At 60.4% G+C, this 15,927-nt stretch overlaps 7 protein-coding genes across 7 annotated transcripts; 3 read left to right on the top strand and 4 right to left on the bottom strand.

The window, feature by feature from the left end:
* SPBR_08155 (centromere protein I) lies at positions 1–2,628 on the top strand (the record flags this gene model as incomplete). The annotated part of the gene is made up of 5 exons (XM_040766393.1): positions 1–55; positions 131–590; positions 680–803; positions 874–1,480; positions 1,538–2,628. 5 exons carry the CDS (start codon positions 1–3, stop codon positions 2,626–2,628), a joined length of 2,337 nt encoding a protein of 778 aa, XP_040614939.1.
* Positions 2,629–2,965: 337 nt separating this feature from the next.
* Positions 2,966–4,021, top strand: SPBR_08564 (CCR4-NOT complex subunit CAF16; the record flags this gene model as incomplete). Its single annotated transcript, XM_040766802.1, has 1 exon — positions 2,966–4,021. One exon carries the CDS (start codon positions 2,966–2,968, stop codon positions 4,019–4,021), a length of 1,056 nt encoding a protein of 351 aa, XP_040614938.1.
* A 292-nt stretch (positions 4,022–4,313) lies between these two features.
* On the bottom strand, positions 4,314–5,535 carry SPBR_08512 (uncharacterized protein; the record flags this gene model as incomplete). Its single annotated transcript, XM_040766750.1, has 2 exons — positions 4,314–5,307; positions 5,468–5,535. The coding sequence occupies 2 exons, from the start codon at positions 5,533–5,535 to the stop codon at positions 4,314–4,316; spliced, it is 1,062 nt and encodes a 353-aa protein (XP_040614937.1).
* A 562-nt stretch (positions 5,536–6,097) lies between these two features.
* Positions 6,098–6,919, bottom strand: SPBR_08640 (uncharacterized protein; the record flags this gene model as incomplete). Its single annotated transcript, XM_040766878.1, has 1 exon — positions 6,098–6,919. The coding sequence occupies one exon, from the start codon at positions 6,917–6,919 to the stop codon at positions 6,098–6,100; it is 822 nt and encodes a 273-aa protein (XP_040614936.1).
* Positions 6,920–7,334: 415 nt separating this feature from the next.
* SPBR_08232 (lccl domain containing protein) lies at positions 7,335–9,497 on the bottom strand (the record flags this gene model as incomplete). Its single annotated transcript, XM_040766470.1, has 1 exon — positions 7,335–9,497. One exon carries the CDS (start codon positions 9,495–9,497, stop codon positions 7,335–7,337), a length of 2,163 nt encoding a protein of 720 aa, XP_040614935.1.
* Positions 9,498–10,759: 1,262 nt separating this feature from the next.
* On the top strand, positions 10,760–13,064 carry SPBR_08207 (dipeptidyl-peptidase III; the record flags this gene model as incomplete). Its single annotated transcript, XM_040766445.1, has 3 exons — positions 10,760–10,890; positions 10,980–12,724; positions 12,796–13,064. The coding sequence occupies 3 exons, from the start codon at positions 10,760–10,762 to the stop codon at positions 13,062–13,064; spliced, it is 2,145 nt and encodes a 714-aa protein (XP_040614934.1).
* A 1,148-nt stretch (positions 13,065–14,212) lies between these two features.
* On the bottom strand, positions 14,213–15,309 carry SPBR_08551 (large subunit ribosomal protein L6e; the record flags this gene model as incomplete). Its single annotated transcript, XM_040766789.1, has 3 exons — positions 14,213–14,365; positions 14,442–14,777; positions 15,193–15,309. The coding sequence occupies 3 exons, from the start codon at positions 15,307–15,309 to the stop codon at positions 14,213–14,215; spliced, it is 606 nt and encodes a 201-aa protein (XP_040614933.1).
* Between the last annotated feature and the right edge of the window lie 618 nt (positions 15,310–15,927).

Raw genomic sequence — 15,927 nt, 5'->3', positions numbered from 1 at the left:
ATGGACCCCGAGCCCGACGAGGAAATCGCGGCTTTGGTGGGCGACCTCGTCCAAGGTGCGCCTTTGCTTTCCATCTGGTGGACAATCACCCGCCTCGGTCCATCCCCCATCCCCTTACTGACAGGCCCAGCCGCTCGCGTCCCAGCCAAACGCCGACCCTTCTCCGTCAAACCCACCGTCGAACGCTTGACCGCCCTCGCCTACGAGCATGGCCTGCGGCCCGATGTCCTGCGTTTGCTCGTTGTCGACGTCCTTGCGGCACCCGGCGTGCTTCTCGACCAGGCCAGCCTCGGCAGCCTGATTCGCAATCTGTACCCGTCCGCCGCCGTGGCCGATGATGTCGTCTTGGCCATTGTCGGCTGCCTGGGCCAGGGCCAGCTGAAACCGCCCTTGCCCGTCCAGGCTCTGCTGCTGCGGTGGCTCGTGCTCGTGTACCATGTGCTGGCACCGCCGGCGCTTGCGGTGCTCTCGCGGGCGTACGCGGTGCTGTTCAACCTGCTGGACACGGCGGGCATCCGGCCGCAGCTGTGCCACGTGCTGGTGCTCATTACGCGGCGGAAGCATGTGCGGCCGTTCCGCATCCAAGCCACGTGAGTGTTGTTTGAGCGGAGGCAGCCGAGCTGAATGATGACGATTGAGAAAACAATAATAACTACAACACATACACTAACCGCTACAGTCTCGGCCTCTCGCGGCAGATTGGCCATGACCCGCACCTGGTCGGCCTGCTGCGCGTCTTCAAAAACTACTACCCGGAAGTGATTGTGGGCGCGGCCACGCGTGGCAGGGCGTCGCCGTTCAAGGTAGGAGGGCACGAGGGCACGCCAATGCCTTGCGGACGTTCCCAAACATCGATTCTAACATTGTTCATAGCACCCCGACCCACAATGGCGTGCACACCTCGACGACATTCGCCTCACGCGGCAGCAGAGCCGCCAAGATGAAGCCAATGGCAGAAACAGCGGCGCCAATGGGGTCGACCTTCTCGATGATGCGCCTTACAATGGCTTTCGCGTGCGGCACAATCACACCGGACGTGGCCGTTCCGCCGGAAAAGCCTCTGGTCTTCCCGTGGTGAACACCATCCACGCGCAAGAAGAGTCCGTCACCCTCGAGGAGATTGACAGTGCGGCAGGTTTGGCGGCGCACTTTGAGACCATTGAGCTGCCGACCCAGCTGGTTGCCGTGCTCGCTGATCCGCTCCTTCAGAAGCTGCTGCAGCTGCGGCCTGCGGACGAGGCCTTCAAGCGCGTCGACAACTGGCTGGAGGCGTGTGTGGCGAGCACGGCGAGCGGCGACAGCAGCAGAGACGAGCTAATGGATTTGTTGGAGGTGGTGCACGACTACATTACGAGCACCAAGACGTTCCCGCCCGTCTTCGACCGTTTCTTTCGCGAGATTCTTGCTCACTGGAACGGCCGTGACAAGAAGAGCTACATTCTCGAGTCCCTTGCCTTCGTTCCAGTGACGAGTTTCCCAGGTAAATATTGTCGCTGAGTTCCCTTTTTTTGGTTTACGCCTTCCTAACACCCCACAGAAACATACAAGGCAACCTACGAGCTGCTGGAAGCACGGCTCCTCAACAACGAAGTTTCTTCGCAACTTGACCTGCTGGCGTTCTATACCCTTGTCTTGCGACAGTGGCGAATTACCTTGATGGCGGGTACTGACGACGACGCCAGCACCAAGGCCGCTGGATCGGTCGCGGCCCTCGTCGAGCACGTCAGCGGCCTCGTGCTCGCCCTGATCCAGAACTCGGTCGGTGCATCGCCTTCCGCCCCGAACAACGGCGGCGTCTCGACCATTGCCCTGCTTGGTGTGCTCGACTTTTACGAAGAGGTGACGGCCGTGCTTGCCCACCGCCGCGACGATGTACTTGCCTCCGTCCAGGAGCTGATCCCACCCCCCGCTGCCGTGTACACACTCCACTTCCACCAGTCGGCTGCTGTCGTATCGCGTCTCTATGGGCTGCTGGCGAACTACAAGCGCGGCCTGGAGGCGGCCATGTCGCGCCGGCCAGGCCGCAGTGCGGCCGCCGCGGCCCTCGCTTTGAACAGCAACAACGGCCACCCCCCCAAGCCCCTGTCCCTGCCGCTGAGCGACCACGAGCGCGCACGCGTCAATCTGTTCAACGGCTATCTGATGGACGTTTGCAACTGCCTGTGGCGGTCGCGTGCCTTTTCGTCGACCGACACCAACGCGCTGGGCTGTTGCGTGGATGGCGCGGTCGTGGGCCGCTTGGCCGGCTACGTGCAGAGCCTGCTGGACCGCGATCTGCCCCTGGCGGCCGCCTTCAGTCTGCTGCACTCCCCGACGTTCTGTCTGCAGGCGATTTCCTATCTGCGGCAGCTGGAAGACGAGGCGATGGAAGCCGCGTCAAATGTGGGCAGCGGGAGCGGTGACAGCGGCAGCAACAACCCGGCTCCCTTACAGCGCCGGCACGCGGGCCCTGTGACGCAGGCGGCGCTCCTGCGACTGGCAAACTCGGGCGGCCTTCGCATCACCTGGCAGGCATACCGATCAGGCCTACTTGTTTATCTCGAGAAGCAACATCTCAACGGCGTTGCTTCGCTCATGTACAACACGATGAAGAATCTGATGAATGCCCGCGCGAGCTCCGGTGGATGAAGCTCAGAAGACCGATGGGTGGTGGAGAAGAAGCGTAAGTATATAAGAATTGCGACTACGCGCGGAATTCGGAGACGGATGGCGGCGCTACGTTCTTCAACGCAGGAATGGTCTCATCCAACCCCACTATGAGCCACAAATTCTCGGCATTGTTTGTCACTCCAAACCGTCACCAACTTGTACTTTTTCGATTTCTCATCCTCATCCTCATCGTTTTATCGCTTTTCCGACTCTTTCACGCCATTTATCTCGACTTCACTTTTTTTACCCTGCACTTTTACTTTTCCTCCGTACACCGAAGACAAAAGACAAAAACCAGCCACGACCCATACACAGCATGGCCGATACGCCGCCAGCGAATGGCGCCGCTGCCTCGACGACTGATTCGCCCGTTATCCAGACAAAGGGCCTGACGTACTCGTTCCCGGACTTCAGCACGGGCATTTCGGACATTACACTCGACCTACCCGCCGGCAGCCGTACGCTCCTGATCGGTGCCAACGGGGCCGGCAAGACGACGCTGCTGCGGCTGCTCGCCGGCAAGCGCCTCGCGCCCAAGGAGAGCATCCGCATTCAGGGCGTGGACCCGTTCTCGCGGGGTCTCGAGGGCGTCACGTACCTTGGCCTGGAGTGGGTGCTCAACCCTGTCGTGCGCCGCGACATTGGCGTCGACGAGCTGCTCGCGTCCGTCGGCGGCGATGCCTACCCGGCGCGCCGCGACGAGCTCGTGAGTGTCCTGGATATTGACACGTCGTGGCGCATGCACGCGGTCAGCGACGGCGAGCGCCGCCGAGTGCAGCTGGCCATGGGCCTCGTGCGCCCCTGGCGGGTGCTGCTGCTGGACGAGATCACGGTGGACCTGGACGTCTGGACGCGCGCCCAGTTTCTCGGGTGGCTGCGCCAGGAGTGCGAGCGGCACCCGGACCGCGCGGCGGGCCTGCCGCCGCCGACAATTGTGTACGCGACGCACATCCTGGACCACCTGGCCGGCTGGCCGACGCACCTGGTGCACATGCACATGGGCACGGTGCGCGAATGGGGCCCCGCGTCGCGGTTCCTGGACGACCCGACGTACGTCCAGCAGCGACTGCTCAAGCAGCAGCAGCGGGACGCGGCGGCTGCAGCCAGCAACAACAACGAGGTGGACGGCCGGCACACGGGCAAGAACAGTCCCGCGCTCAGCATGCTGGGCGCGTCCGGCAACTCGCGGCTGGGCGACTTGGTGCTGGCGTGGCTGCGCGAAGACCTGCGCGACCGGGGTCCGCGGAGCCAGAACAAGCGCGGGCCGGAGGGCCTGTCGTACTTGGTGCAGGGCATTGGCGGGTACGGCCTCGAAGTGTGGTCCAAAGACGACGGTGCGCCGGACAAGGTAGAGCGGCCGTCCGAGGAATAAGCAGCATCATCTGATGTTTTTGAGGGGCATTGTCTGCGCGTTATGACGTTTTGGCCTTTCCATTTGGCGGAGTTCTCACGATTGTTCAACTGTATTTTTCAACAGATACCCTGGGTGAACCGGACACACGGACGCATTGCTTTTGGGAACATGGTTTTTGTAACGATATAATGGATACAACGATTAAAAAAAAAAAAAAAAAAAAAGCTTACAACGCTTAGTTAAAAAAAAACAGGAACAGATCACAGATCAACCACATCATACTCTCATACTCACTGAACCAGTCCGTTCGCTACTCCAGATTCGCGGAGATGCCGGGGTGCACGCCCTCGAGAATCCCCAGCAGCTCTGTCCACACACGGCCCTGTGCCTGGGCGCCTGCTGCGGACGTCACGTACGTGCTCACGGGGTACACCTCGTTGGTATCGAGGTACTGGCCGTGGGTCTCGGGCCCGGCGGCCGCGGCCGACACGAGCGTGCGTGCGCCCATCTCGGCCGTGCGGCCAACGACAAGCAGCCCGCCGTGGACCAGGTGGCGCACGCCAAAGGGCAGCGAGCGGAACAGCTGGGTGCGGCAGAGGCCGGGGTTGAGGGTGTTGACCGTCACAGGGATGTGGCGGTCGTCGAGGACACGGGCCATCTCGCGCACGACGAGGATCTCCAGCAGCTTGGACACGTTGTAGCGGTCGTGGGACATGGCGGCCGGGTCCTGCAGGGCGGCGAAGATGGACGGCCGGTGCTGCTCGGCGAAGCGCGCGAAGAAGTGCGCGTCGGACGAGACCACGGCCAGGTTGGGGCGGACGTTGTGCTGGGCGGCGGTGCGGCGCAGCAGCGGCAGGAGGAGCAAGGCGAGGTAGAAGGTGGACAGGACGTTGACCGTGATGGAGCTCTCGTGGCCCTCGAGGGGTGTGTAGGTCCCGGTAGCCACGCCGGCGTTCTCCACAACGGCATCGAGGCGGTCGAGCTCCTTGGCGGCGCGCGCCCCAAACGCGGCGACACTCGCAAACGAGCCCAGGTCGACGTCCCAGGCCTCGAGGGTGCAGGCGGCGGCCTGCTCGGGCGTGAGGGACTGCTTGACATTGGCGACGGCGGCCGCGGCCTTGTCGACGGAGCGGCAGGCGACAATCACGCGAGAAGCGCCGAGACGGGCAAAGTGGCGGACGGCTTCGAGGCCGAGGCCGACATTGGCACCGGTGACGATGATGGTCTGGCCGGCAAAGTGGCCGGGGGCAGGCAGAGGCACGGTCTGCCACTGGGCCCAGACGACGTGCTTGACATAGCCGGGGCTGGACGATAGAGGGCACAATGAGCAACGAGACCGAAAAGAAAAGAGAACGCAGCAAAGGTAGAAAGGGGGCGGCCGATGTGTATCATGTGACAGGGCCATGATGATGATGCAGAAACGGAAGGTGCAAGGGAGGGGGCCGAGGAGCATGGCCAACGTACTTGAAGAACGCATGGAGATAGTTGGTTTCCGTAAAGACAGAGAGCGGGTGCTGGCGACGGTCGGCCATGGTGACGGTGGCACGACGGCAAGCAATGACAGCAGCGTGAAATTGTGCAGGATGACACTTGTCTTGCAGTCGAGAGCAATATGAGGCCGGAGTCGAGTGGTGGAAAAGAGGAAGGTGCGCTAGAATGTGTCGTACGACAGACACAAGCTGAAAAGTGGGACCAGAACCGTGCTGAAACTTTGGTGCTGTAGGGGCGTGTTCCAGCTCTCTAGTGGCCAGGCCCTATTTGGCGCAGTGCTATACAGTCTCACCCATCGGTGAAGCCTTTCCACGGCGAAACCAGTCGGACTCGCAAACGTCCACAGAGCCTTGTCAAAACAGTTGCAAGCTGGACGAGTGCTCGTGGAAAGGCACATCTCGTAGGTAGCTCGTTCTTCCATGGTTGGACACCAACGGCTTTCCGTCACCTGGTTGCCTGGCCTCTGCGTAGTATCGGCAGTAAGCGTCGACGGGCGGTGGGAATTGCTGGGGAGCATGAGCCGCTGTGTCCTTTGTATTTTCATCAACCAGCCTGTTGCCATACCAGCTGCCTCTGTTCAGCAGTGCCGCAAGGCATGCACAATCACCGCTGCAGCCGCTTCGCGAGGAACTGCATAATGGGCAGCATCTCGGCTCGATTGCGCGGCATCCCATTGTCTTCGTCGTCGGGACGACGCCACGCGGCTGTGTCGACCGCCGCAAACCGCCGCCGCAGCAGGCCTTGTATCTCCGCAGACACGGCCTCGCTGCCGGCTGCGCCGCACACGAGGAGAGGCGTGGCAAGGCGGGGCGCCGATGTTGGCGCGCCCGTGACGGCCGACGGCACAGCGGCACCAATGGCCACGATGCCCTTGAAGGCAGCCGTCGTCCCTGTGAACGGCTTGTCGGCAATGGCCCGAGGCGTGGCTGCCGTCCGTGCTGCCACACGTGCTGCCAGCGCCAGAGCAAACGTCCCGCCCTGGCCGAAGCCAAACAACAAAATGTCGTCGTAGCGCCAGCCGCACGCGCGCACCAGCACGTCCTGGATCAGCCGGCCGTCGACGCGCTGGACGGCCGCGTCAAAGCCCGGGTCGTCGTCGAGCTGGCCGGTGCCGTCGAGGCGCAGGTCGTCGCCCCAGTGGAAGCGTTGCGGGCCGTGGCCAAACGAAGCTTGCGATGAATCATCGGCCTCGGCTCCGGCCACCAAGCTCGGCGGCAGGACACTCGTCCCGCGCACGGCAATGGCCAGCACGCCCGGAAGATTCACGGCGCGCGCAAAGGCGGCAAACGGCGACTCGGCGTCGCCCAGTCCGTGGAAGAGGAGCAGAATGGCCGTTGTGGACGCCGGCGGATCTGGGAAGTGGAGGGCCACGTTGACGTCGGGCGCGAGGCCCTTGAAGTCGTCCTCGGTGGGCACGCGAATCATGGCGGGGATGGACGGCAAATTAGGTGAGAAGAGCAGACGAGCAGAAGAGCAGGACTGGGAAGTGAAAGGACATAGATGTGTCGCCGATGCCGACAGCTTGGGTGAGACTACGAGTTTCTTGTGCTTACTTGAGTGGGGCACTGGGATAAGTAATAGGGCTGTCATGCGCTATATTGATAGGCTGATGATGTGCCGCTGCAAATGAACTAAAACCAGGTCGAAGACGGGAATATTGACAGGAGTCGAAGCAAAGGATAAAGACGGAAAATCGAAACAAGAAGGAAGAAAACTGGAAACAAATAAGAAAATATAAATCACAAAACAAAAACAAAAAACAAAAACCCGCCAGTCCCAAACTCCATAACATGAGCAGCCACTCCTACAGTAGGATCGTCTCCGCCTCGCCTTTCGCCGCCTATCGCATCTCGGCCACCTCGCGGCTGCGCACCCGTGACGGTCCAGGCGGCATCGACAGCCACTCGCCCTCCGCCGTCCAAATTCCCGCCCGCGTGTAGTCGTCCGTCTGGCTGCCCTCCATGTAGCCGAACCGGAAGTATTCGTCGACGCCTGCCGCCGCCACGTCGGCCGGCCGCTCCCATGTAAACGTCGGCCCGCCGTTGCTTGTGCCGTCGGCCTCCACCGGATCGTCAAAGTAGCCGCGGTACCGCTCAACATCGTTGACCAGCACGCTGATGCCGTCGTAGCGCGGGCCCGGAGGCGGCTGCCACGAGAAGGTGATGCTGCTCGTGTTGGCGGCGGCCGTGAGCACGCCGGCGAGGCGCGACACGTCGGAGGCCAGCAGGCCTGTTGCGGCGTCGACGGCCGCCTCAACGGCCGTGGCCACTGTCGTGTTGGCCAGCCGGACCACCGGCTCCAGCAGCGTCGGCAGGGGCGAGTTCAGCTGCGCGTCGTCCTGCAGCGCCGCCGCCGTCTGCAGCAGCGAGTCCCAGCCCCAGCGCGCGATGCCGTTGATAAACAGGCCCACCAGGATGCCCTGGTAGACCAGCGCCGGCCGTGTTTGCATGCTTGTGCCGGGCAGGAGCAAAAGGCCCACAATGTAGTGGTGGATGCGCAGGCGCAGGCCGGGCAGCAGCATGCAGACAACCAAGCCGGAAATGAACAGAATGTACAGCTGCAGGTAGCGCCGGAGCCGGCCCTCGCGGCGGAAGTACCAGACCTGGGTGGCCGCAATCGACAGCAGCACGCCAATGATGATGGCGAGCGCCGCCTTGGCACCGGGCTGCTGCGCAAGGTCGTGCGGCGTCAGACGCTGGATCGGGATGCCGTCAAACGTGTAGTTGTTGAGCGAGCCAGCCCAGCAGCCGCCGAGCCACAGCACCGTCTTCTCAATCTGTGCCGTCAAGCCCGTGAGCGTGCGGCGCACGGCCATGACGTCAAAGATCACCCAGGCGACGAGGGCCGCCGGCAAGAACTTGCCGGATATGTTGGAGAGGAGGGCCGGGATCGACGCGTGCGGCGGCGGGTCCGAGGCCAGGCCAACGTGCCAGAAGAGGCCCGTAAAGACGCTGAAAAAGAAAGCCGCCGGGCTCGTCACAAACAGCGACAGGATCGTCGAGAACACCACCGACACCGCCAGCAGCGGCCAGCGCGCATCCTGCTGGCCGGGGCAGCTCACGCCCTGCTCAAACGTGAACGCGAGCGGGAAGTACGAGTCGAATGCGATGCTCTGGATGCCGTTGTTATTGGACGCCGTGAAGTGCGTCTGTCGGCCGACGAGCCGCACCACGCCGCAACCGCCGGCCGCATTGTTAATGACGCCCGCATGGATGGCCGCGCTGCAGATAAACGAGTCGCCACGGTAGATGTGGTCCGTGCCGTTGGCGCCCGAGTTCGGGCCGCCCACCACCAGTGTCTGGTACACCACCTCCTTGTCGCCGACCGCCCGCGGGTTCAGCACCTGGTAGCCCGCACAGGTCGCTGGGCACCGGAACGCAAAGCCGCTGCCGTTAAACGGCCGGCACCCGCTGCCGTCCAGGCCGCACATGTTGCCCGGCACCCAGTACGTGTTTCCGCACCCAATGTCCCCGGGGATGCCCCAGTCCGCCATCTCACCCGCCACAATGCCACGACGCATCACGAGCGCAAACGTCAGCAGCCAAATCGCGAGCCAGCCGCCCAGCAGCGCACGGCGCCACCGGATCCGGCTCTTGAGCGGGTCGTCCTTGGATCCCGGCAGTCTGTCCAGCAGCCAGTCCAGCAGCTGAAGGGGGGCATGCTGCACAACGGGCAGCAGGGGCTCAATCACAAAAGGGCGTGCGTCCTCGGGTCCACGGGACCATTGCACAGCCGCTTTGGCGGACCGGCGCACCCAGTACGGCACCCAGCGGAACCGCCGCCAGGAGCCCTCGTCCTGCATGAAACGTGGTGTCGGCGGGGCGTCGTCGCTGGCGTCGGCGTCTTCTTCGAGTTCGGAAAGGTCGCCGTCGAGGCGTTCGTCGGGGCGCTCAAATCCGACTTCGGCGGCAATCGTGTCAGACGACGATGAGCCTTCGGAACGAGCGGATCGCCGGATGTCGCCGTCAAGGAGGCCCTTGTTCACGTCGTTATCCTCGCCCATGGTGCCTTGCCAGCCGAAAGGCAATCCAGCGGGAGAGGTGAGGTTTTGTTATGTGTCTATGTATTCGCCAGGCGGGTGGTCGGCAGTGGCGGGAAAGCGGCACAGGGCGCTGGATAAATCACAACACACGTGAAGTGCAGGGCCCGGATGAACTGCCTGCTGGAAGCCCAGGTCGAAGAGGAGAAGAGGAGGAGGAGATGATGGCGGAAAAGGGAAATGGAGGGAGGAGAGATGAGGAAAGAAAAGAAAACAAAAAAGGAAACGAATTCCTATCGGCAGGAAAGAGCGAGTGAGATCGGTAAATACGAGACGACGCTGTGCATGCTGTGCGGGTGGAATCTTCGAAACAGCGCCAAAACAAGGCTGATTTTAGCGTCTTAAACGCCCTGGAACGAGCCCCAAGCCCTGCTGCGGATGCGACGGACAGTGGATGATGACGGAGCGAATCCGGTCGACTAGCTCCTACCCGTGCACAGAAACGTCCATGTCTTTGCGAGACCCACTTTGTTACGTCGCTCCTGCCCTTCTCTGGGCCATTGGACCCACTCCTCTGCGTGGCAGTTCGTCCTCTGTGATCTCAGATACTCCGTTACTCAGGGCACCCAGCCGGACTAGGCGAATTTGCTCTCAGATCACCCTCGGGCCAGTGGCAAGACAATGTCTTGGAAGTCGCATCGCATCGCCAACTGCAACGGTCTATGAAAGTGTACAAATGTCGCACATCGTATTCCCGTATTCCGTACCTTGCGCCAGCACCCCGTGGCTGCTCTTGCCCTTTCCTGTTGGGCGACGCGTGCTCTTTGCGGGTTACAGAAGGCAACTGCCATGCAACTCACACCAGGGACCAGCCAATCCTGTGCACGCATGCCCCCCCACAACCCCCCGCAGGTCCAACGTGACTGCCGTTTTCTGACACGGACAGCTTTGCGCCTGCTCGCCAGGTATTAACCCAACTTCCATTTCGAGCTGCCCCCTCCATTGCTCGATGTAGACCGCCCGCAATTGCGCCTTCCTATCTGGGGTCGTGTCAAATGAACCTCCTTCCTCACCTCCGCTGCGTCCACCACGCTGCCCAGCTCTCCGCCCCCCGCCGTTTGATTTGTAGCAGTAACAGCCGTAGGCTTTCTTCGTCATCTACGTCTTCGTCTCTCCATCTCGTCTCACGACGCACGCCCTGCTCACTGCCACGCACGCACGCTCGCCCCCCTCAGTCTCCCCGCCGTCACAACGTCACTGCACGCACATTCAGCGCAACCGCCACCATGGCCTTGACCGCCCAGGAGCTCAACCAATACCTGGCCGACGCGCCGCCGAGTGTCGTCCGCCTCGAGATCGCCAAACACTTTGACGCTCTGTCCGACAGCCAGAAGCGCTATGCCCACTACATCAGCCGGTAGGTGTCGTCGTGCGTCCCGTGGGTCGGTCTGCTGTCCACCCGGCGTGACACGTGTGCTAACCAGGCCTCTCGTTGGCTGGCGCCAGAGCCTCGTTTGCTGGCAACCGCATTGTGCTCCGCCAGGTCTCTCCCGAGGCTGAGTCCATCTACGACTTTATCCTGGCGCTCAACACGGCTGCTGCCGGCGACTGGAAGGCCCTTGCTGCCAAGGCGGGCGTCGAGGAGGCCCACCTCACGGCGTTTCTGCAGTACGCCGCGCAGTTCCTGGGCAACTGCGGCAACTACAAGAGCTTCGGCGACTCCAAGTTCATCCCGCGGGCCCCCGAGTCCGCCTTTGCCGCCCTGGCCGGCACGTCGCCCGATGCCGAGAAGCACTACAAGGCGACGAAGGGCGCCATCTTCTCGTCCGAGGATGTCGGCCTGCTGCATCTCGGCTACACCGACGACGGTCACCTGACCACGTACTACCCCGACTCGCCCGACATCACCAAGGACGAGATTGCCGGCGTCGCCCAGTGGATGGAGAAGAAGGGTCTGCTGCCGGAGAACACCCGTCTGCGCAAACAAAAGGGCAGCAAGGTCTTTGAGCTGCTGATTGCGTCCGGTCAGACCAATCCGCCCGTTGACGGCCGCGACGTCGGCAGCACCGAGACTGAGTTTGCGCTGGGCGAGAGCGAGCCGGCTGCCCTCAAGGGCGCCACAATCCGCCTGGTGTACGGCGATTACGCCACGGAGATGGCCGAGATTGCCAAAAACATTGCACAGGCGGCCCTCCATGCCGACAACGAGACGGAGGCGAAGATGCACGAGGCGTACGCCAAGTCCTTCTCCGAGGGCTCTCTGCTCGCGTTCAAGGACAGCCAGCGCCACTGGATCCGCGACAAGGGCCCCATGGTCGAGACCAACATCGGCTTCATCGAGACGTACCGCGACCCTGCCGGCACGCGCGGCGAGTGGGAGGGCTTTGTGGCCATGGTCAACCTGGAGCGTACACGCGCCTTTGGCGCCCTGGTCGACGCGGCCCCGACGCTGATCCCGCTGCTGCCCTGGAGCGCTGATTTCGAAAAGGACAAGTTTTTGTCGCCCGACTTCACGTCCCTCGAGGTGCTCACATTTGCTGGCTCCGGCATCCCCGCCGGCATCAACATCCCCAACTACGACGACATTCGCCAGACGGAGGGCTTCAAGAATGTGTCGCTTGGCAACGTGCTCAGCGCCAAGGCGCCCAACGAGAAGATCCCCTTTATCCGCGAGGAAGACCTGGAGCTGTATCAAAAGTACCGCGACGGCGCCTTTGAGGTCCAGGTCGGCCTGCACGAGCTGACGGGCCACGGCTGCGGCAAGCTGCTGCAGGAGACGAGCGCCGGCGTCTACAACTTTGACCACAGCAGCCCGCCCGTCAGCCCGCTGACCGGCAAGCCGGTGACGACCTGGTACAAGCCTGGACAGACGTGGGGCTCCGTGTTTGGCGGTCTGGCGGGCGCCTACGAGGAGTGCCGCGCCGAGCTGGTGGCCATGTTCCTGAGCTGCGAGTTCCCGGTGCTCAAAATCTTTGGCTTCGGCGACGGCTCCGACGACCTGGACGGCGAGGCAGGCGACGTCCTGTACGCCTCGTACCTCAGCATGGCCCGGGCCGGTCTGACGTCGGTTGAGTTCTGGGACCCCAAGGGCCAGAAATGGGGCCAGCCGCATTGCCAGGCGCGGTTTTCGATCCTCAAGTGCTTCCTCGAGGCCGGCGACGACTTTTGCAAGCTGGAGTACAAGAACGACGACCTATCCGACCTAACCATCAAGCTAGACCGCTCCAAGATTCTAACCACCGGTCGCAAGGGTAGGTCGTTTTTCGTTACCCCCCTCCCCCTCTCCTCTCCTCTCCTCCCGGACACGATGCTAACTTTACAGCCGTCGGTGACTACCTCCAGAAGCTGCACATCTACAAGTCGACTGCCGACGTCGTGAACGGCACCGCCTTCTTCGCCGACAAGATGTCGGCTGTTGGCCTCGAGTACTGGGGCACCAAGGTGCGCGATGTTGTGCTCAAGAACAAGCAGCCGCGCAAGGTGTTTGTCCAGGCCAACACGTATCTGGACGATGCCACTGGCAAGGTCACGCTCAAGGAGTACGATACGACGCCCGAGGGCCTGATCCAGAGCTTTGCCGACCGCGAGTGACTGCCCGTGGGGCGTCCAGTGCGTCACGGACGGTCGACCAAGTTGTGATAGGATATCAAAGTAAAGGAAAAGTAAATTATGCGAAGCCAGTATCTGGGCCCGTGTTGACTTACGTAGTGATTTACCGTATTGCATCTCATTTCGTTTCACGTATCCTGAAAAGACTGTAATATTCATATTTAAGGTTTTTATATATTGTATTTCGTATATTTTTGCTTTCTTGCTTTGCGCTTCTGTGTGTGGTGACGGTGGGGAGAATAAAAGAACAAAAAGGGGAGAACCAGTCAACACACACATTGGGTGACAAAACGCAGGACAGAAAAAGAAAAGAAGAATGAAAAACAGTGACAAACACAGAGAAGGCCAAAGCCGAAAATCGACCATCTAGTGCGCCATTGAATCACAAACCGTGGGACCGTGAAGAAAAAGTTGAATGGGTAATTTTGTTTGTTTTTTCTTTTGTTTCTCAGAATTTTGTTTCTCGTCTTTTTTATTTCTTAAATGTCCTTTCACATGTTTTCTTTCCCGTTCTTCTTTGACAAGGAAAATCAGAATGTTGTGAAAAAAAGGTTGTATTTCTTTTGCTCCCCTCGTGAGAGTTTGTGTGCCCGTGCCCCAAATGAAGACAAAGAGACGCGCCGATGCTCCCTCCAACCAACATCTCGTTTCCTTTTTTTCTTCTTCCGTGCCCCTTCTCCAGTCACCTCACCTCGCCACATGGTGTCCCCCGGTTCCCTTTTGCCAGTCATCCACGACAGCATGATCGATTGTTCCTTGGTTGTCGGAAAGCGAAAAGGTCGGTTGGCAAAAGCCGGTGAACCGAGAGGTGGGAGGGCCATTGGTGATGATGTGTATAGCGTTGAAAAAAGAAAAGAAAAACCCATAAACATAAATAACAGTGCCGCGATAAAAGAGAGACGAAAGGGATAAACGGAGAGAAATGAGACGAGAAGAAAAAAAAAACAAGAACAACGCCCTGAATTCTCTCTCATTATTTGTCGGGAAACGTACGTCGAACGTGAAAACGATGGATACTCCGTGTGTGTGTAGGGTGGAATTTTTAATTTTCAATCGATCATATTATCCGTAATAAAACAAGAGAAAGGTGTATTGTTGTGCTTTTTTTTCTTTGTCCGATCATCATCCGTCTACCACTTCATCTCGTGGGGCTTGTCGCCCTTGCGCAGGCTGAAGGATGTTGCCAGGTAGCTGCCGAGGAGCTCGACCTTCTTGATGTTGGCAATCAGAGCCTTGTCGATGGCCTTCTGGTCCGCTACGCGGGTCGTCGCAATCTCCTTCTTCTGGTATGGGTTAGTGGTGGTCGGAAAGGACAATACACACAGCATAGGCAACTGAAAAGGGGGAGGTAAAACGCACCTGGGGCTTCTCGCCCTGCTGGAAGAAAGCCTCCTCGCCAGCCTTCTGCTTGGCCTTGTCGGCGGTGAAGTAGTTGGGTGCCGCAATCTCCTCAATCTTCTTGGCGTCGACGCCGGCCAGGTCGACCTTCTCTGATGTCGCAATGACGTACTTGGCGTTGACTCTCCGCAGGGGAACGCCGTTGATCTTGAAGGGGCCGGTGACCAGCAGAACACCCTGGTCGAGGTTCTTGAGGAGGACCACGCGCTTGCCGCGGAATCGGCCGGCAACGAGGATCAGGATGGTGCCGGGAACCAGGGACTTGCGGGGGTTCCACGGGCGGAGGGCCTTGCGGACCTGTGATTGCGACTTCGTTAGCAACTGGAACTGTACTGTCTTGCAGATGTTTCGTCGTCGAGGATGCAGGATGGCTCATTGAGGCGGGCTTCCACGCAATTGTTGTCCGATGCGGGCGGCCTTCCGGTTCCCATCTCTCTGTTTCTCTCGATTCCCACCAGGTGGGCTTTCCGGGTGGCTTTTCCAGCTGGCCATGCATCCTCGCCAAAGACGAAAACATGCCGGCCAAGCCTTTCAAGTCTCCAATCCCATCTGCCCGCATATCATCCCATTGATGTCCTCCTCTTGCCGCATCGGTCCACGCCGGCGTCGGTATACTCGGCTTCCCCCTCTTCCAGGCCGTCCGTTCGTCCCGCGCTTGCCCGCCTCATGCATCCTGTTCGCCCTCTGCCTTCTCCCCTCTCCGTCAACACACCTTCTTCGGCTGCGCATCGTCCTCAGCCGGGTACCACTTCTGGGCCCGCTGGGTGTGGTGAGGCACAGTCCGCGAGGACTTGCCGAACTTCTTCGTCGCAGGGGCGGTGGGCGACATGGTGTCGATTGTAAGGAGTGGTAAACGACGAAAAAGAAACCTTCGTTGCTGTCCCGGGTCGCGATGTGTGCGGCGATGATACTGGGCGTGTTGTGTCTAGATGTGCGGGTTGGCCTAAGAAGCAGAGGAGGTTTTAAGAAAAAACCACACAACCGATGCCAGTAGGGGAAAGTAGGGCGGAAAAAAAATTGGTTAGCCCAGCCCACCAAGAAGCAAACCCTATCAGCACAGGATTCTCCGATTTTATTTTTGTGTGCGGCGTTAATTTTCTGAAGGAGAGTGGGGCCGTCCCATGGAAAAAACTGGAAGGCAAGACAAAGGGAGAATAGTTGACCAATCATCATGCGTAGCGTGCCCACCTATTGTAGAAGGCACATAAACGGCAGCATAGCTGCACGTGATGTAAATAAAATGTCACATGCAGAGTCACATGGGTCGGTTACTCATCACATTTAACATTTCTGTTCTTTCCACCCGTCACCTGTTGCCACCTGGCAGATGACGCTGCAGACGTCACGGCATTGGCGCCTGTCGCCAACGGCCGCCTGCCCAAACAGAAGCTCCGAAAGCTCCAACGTCTTGTTGCTCCGTTCCCCTCATCATCACCAACAAAACACA

This window comes from Sporothrix brasiliensis (genome assembly GCF_000820605.1).
Source record: "Sporothrix brasiliensis 5110 chromosome Unknown Cont22, whole genome shotgun sequence".
NCBI lineage: Eukaryota > Fungi > Ascomycota > Sordariomycetes > Ophiostomatales > Ophiostomataceae > Sporothrix > Sporothrix brasiliensis.
The sequence above is the reverse complement of the archived record's forward strand: the minus strand, read 5'-3'. Positions and strand labels throughout refer to the sequence as shown.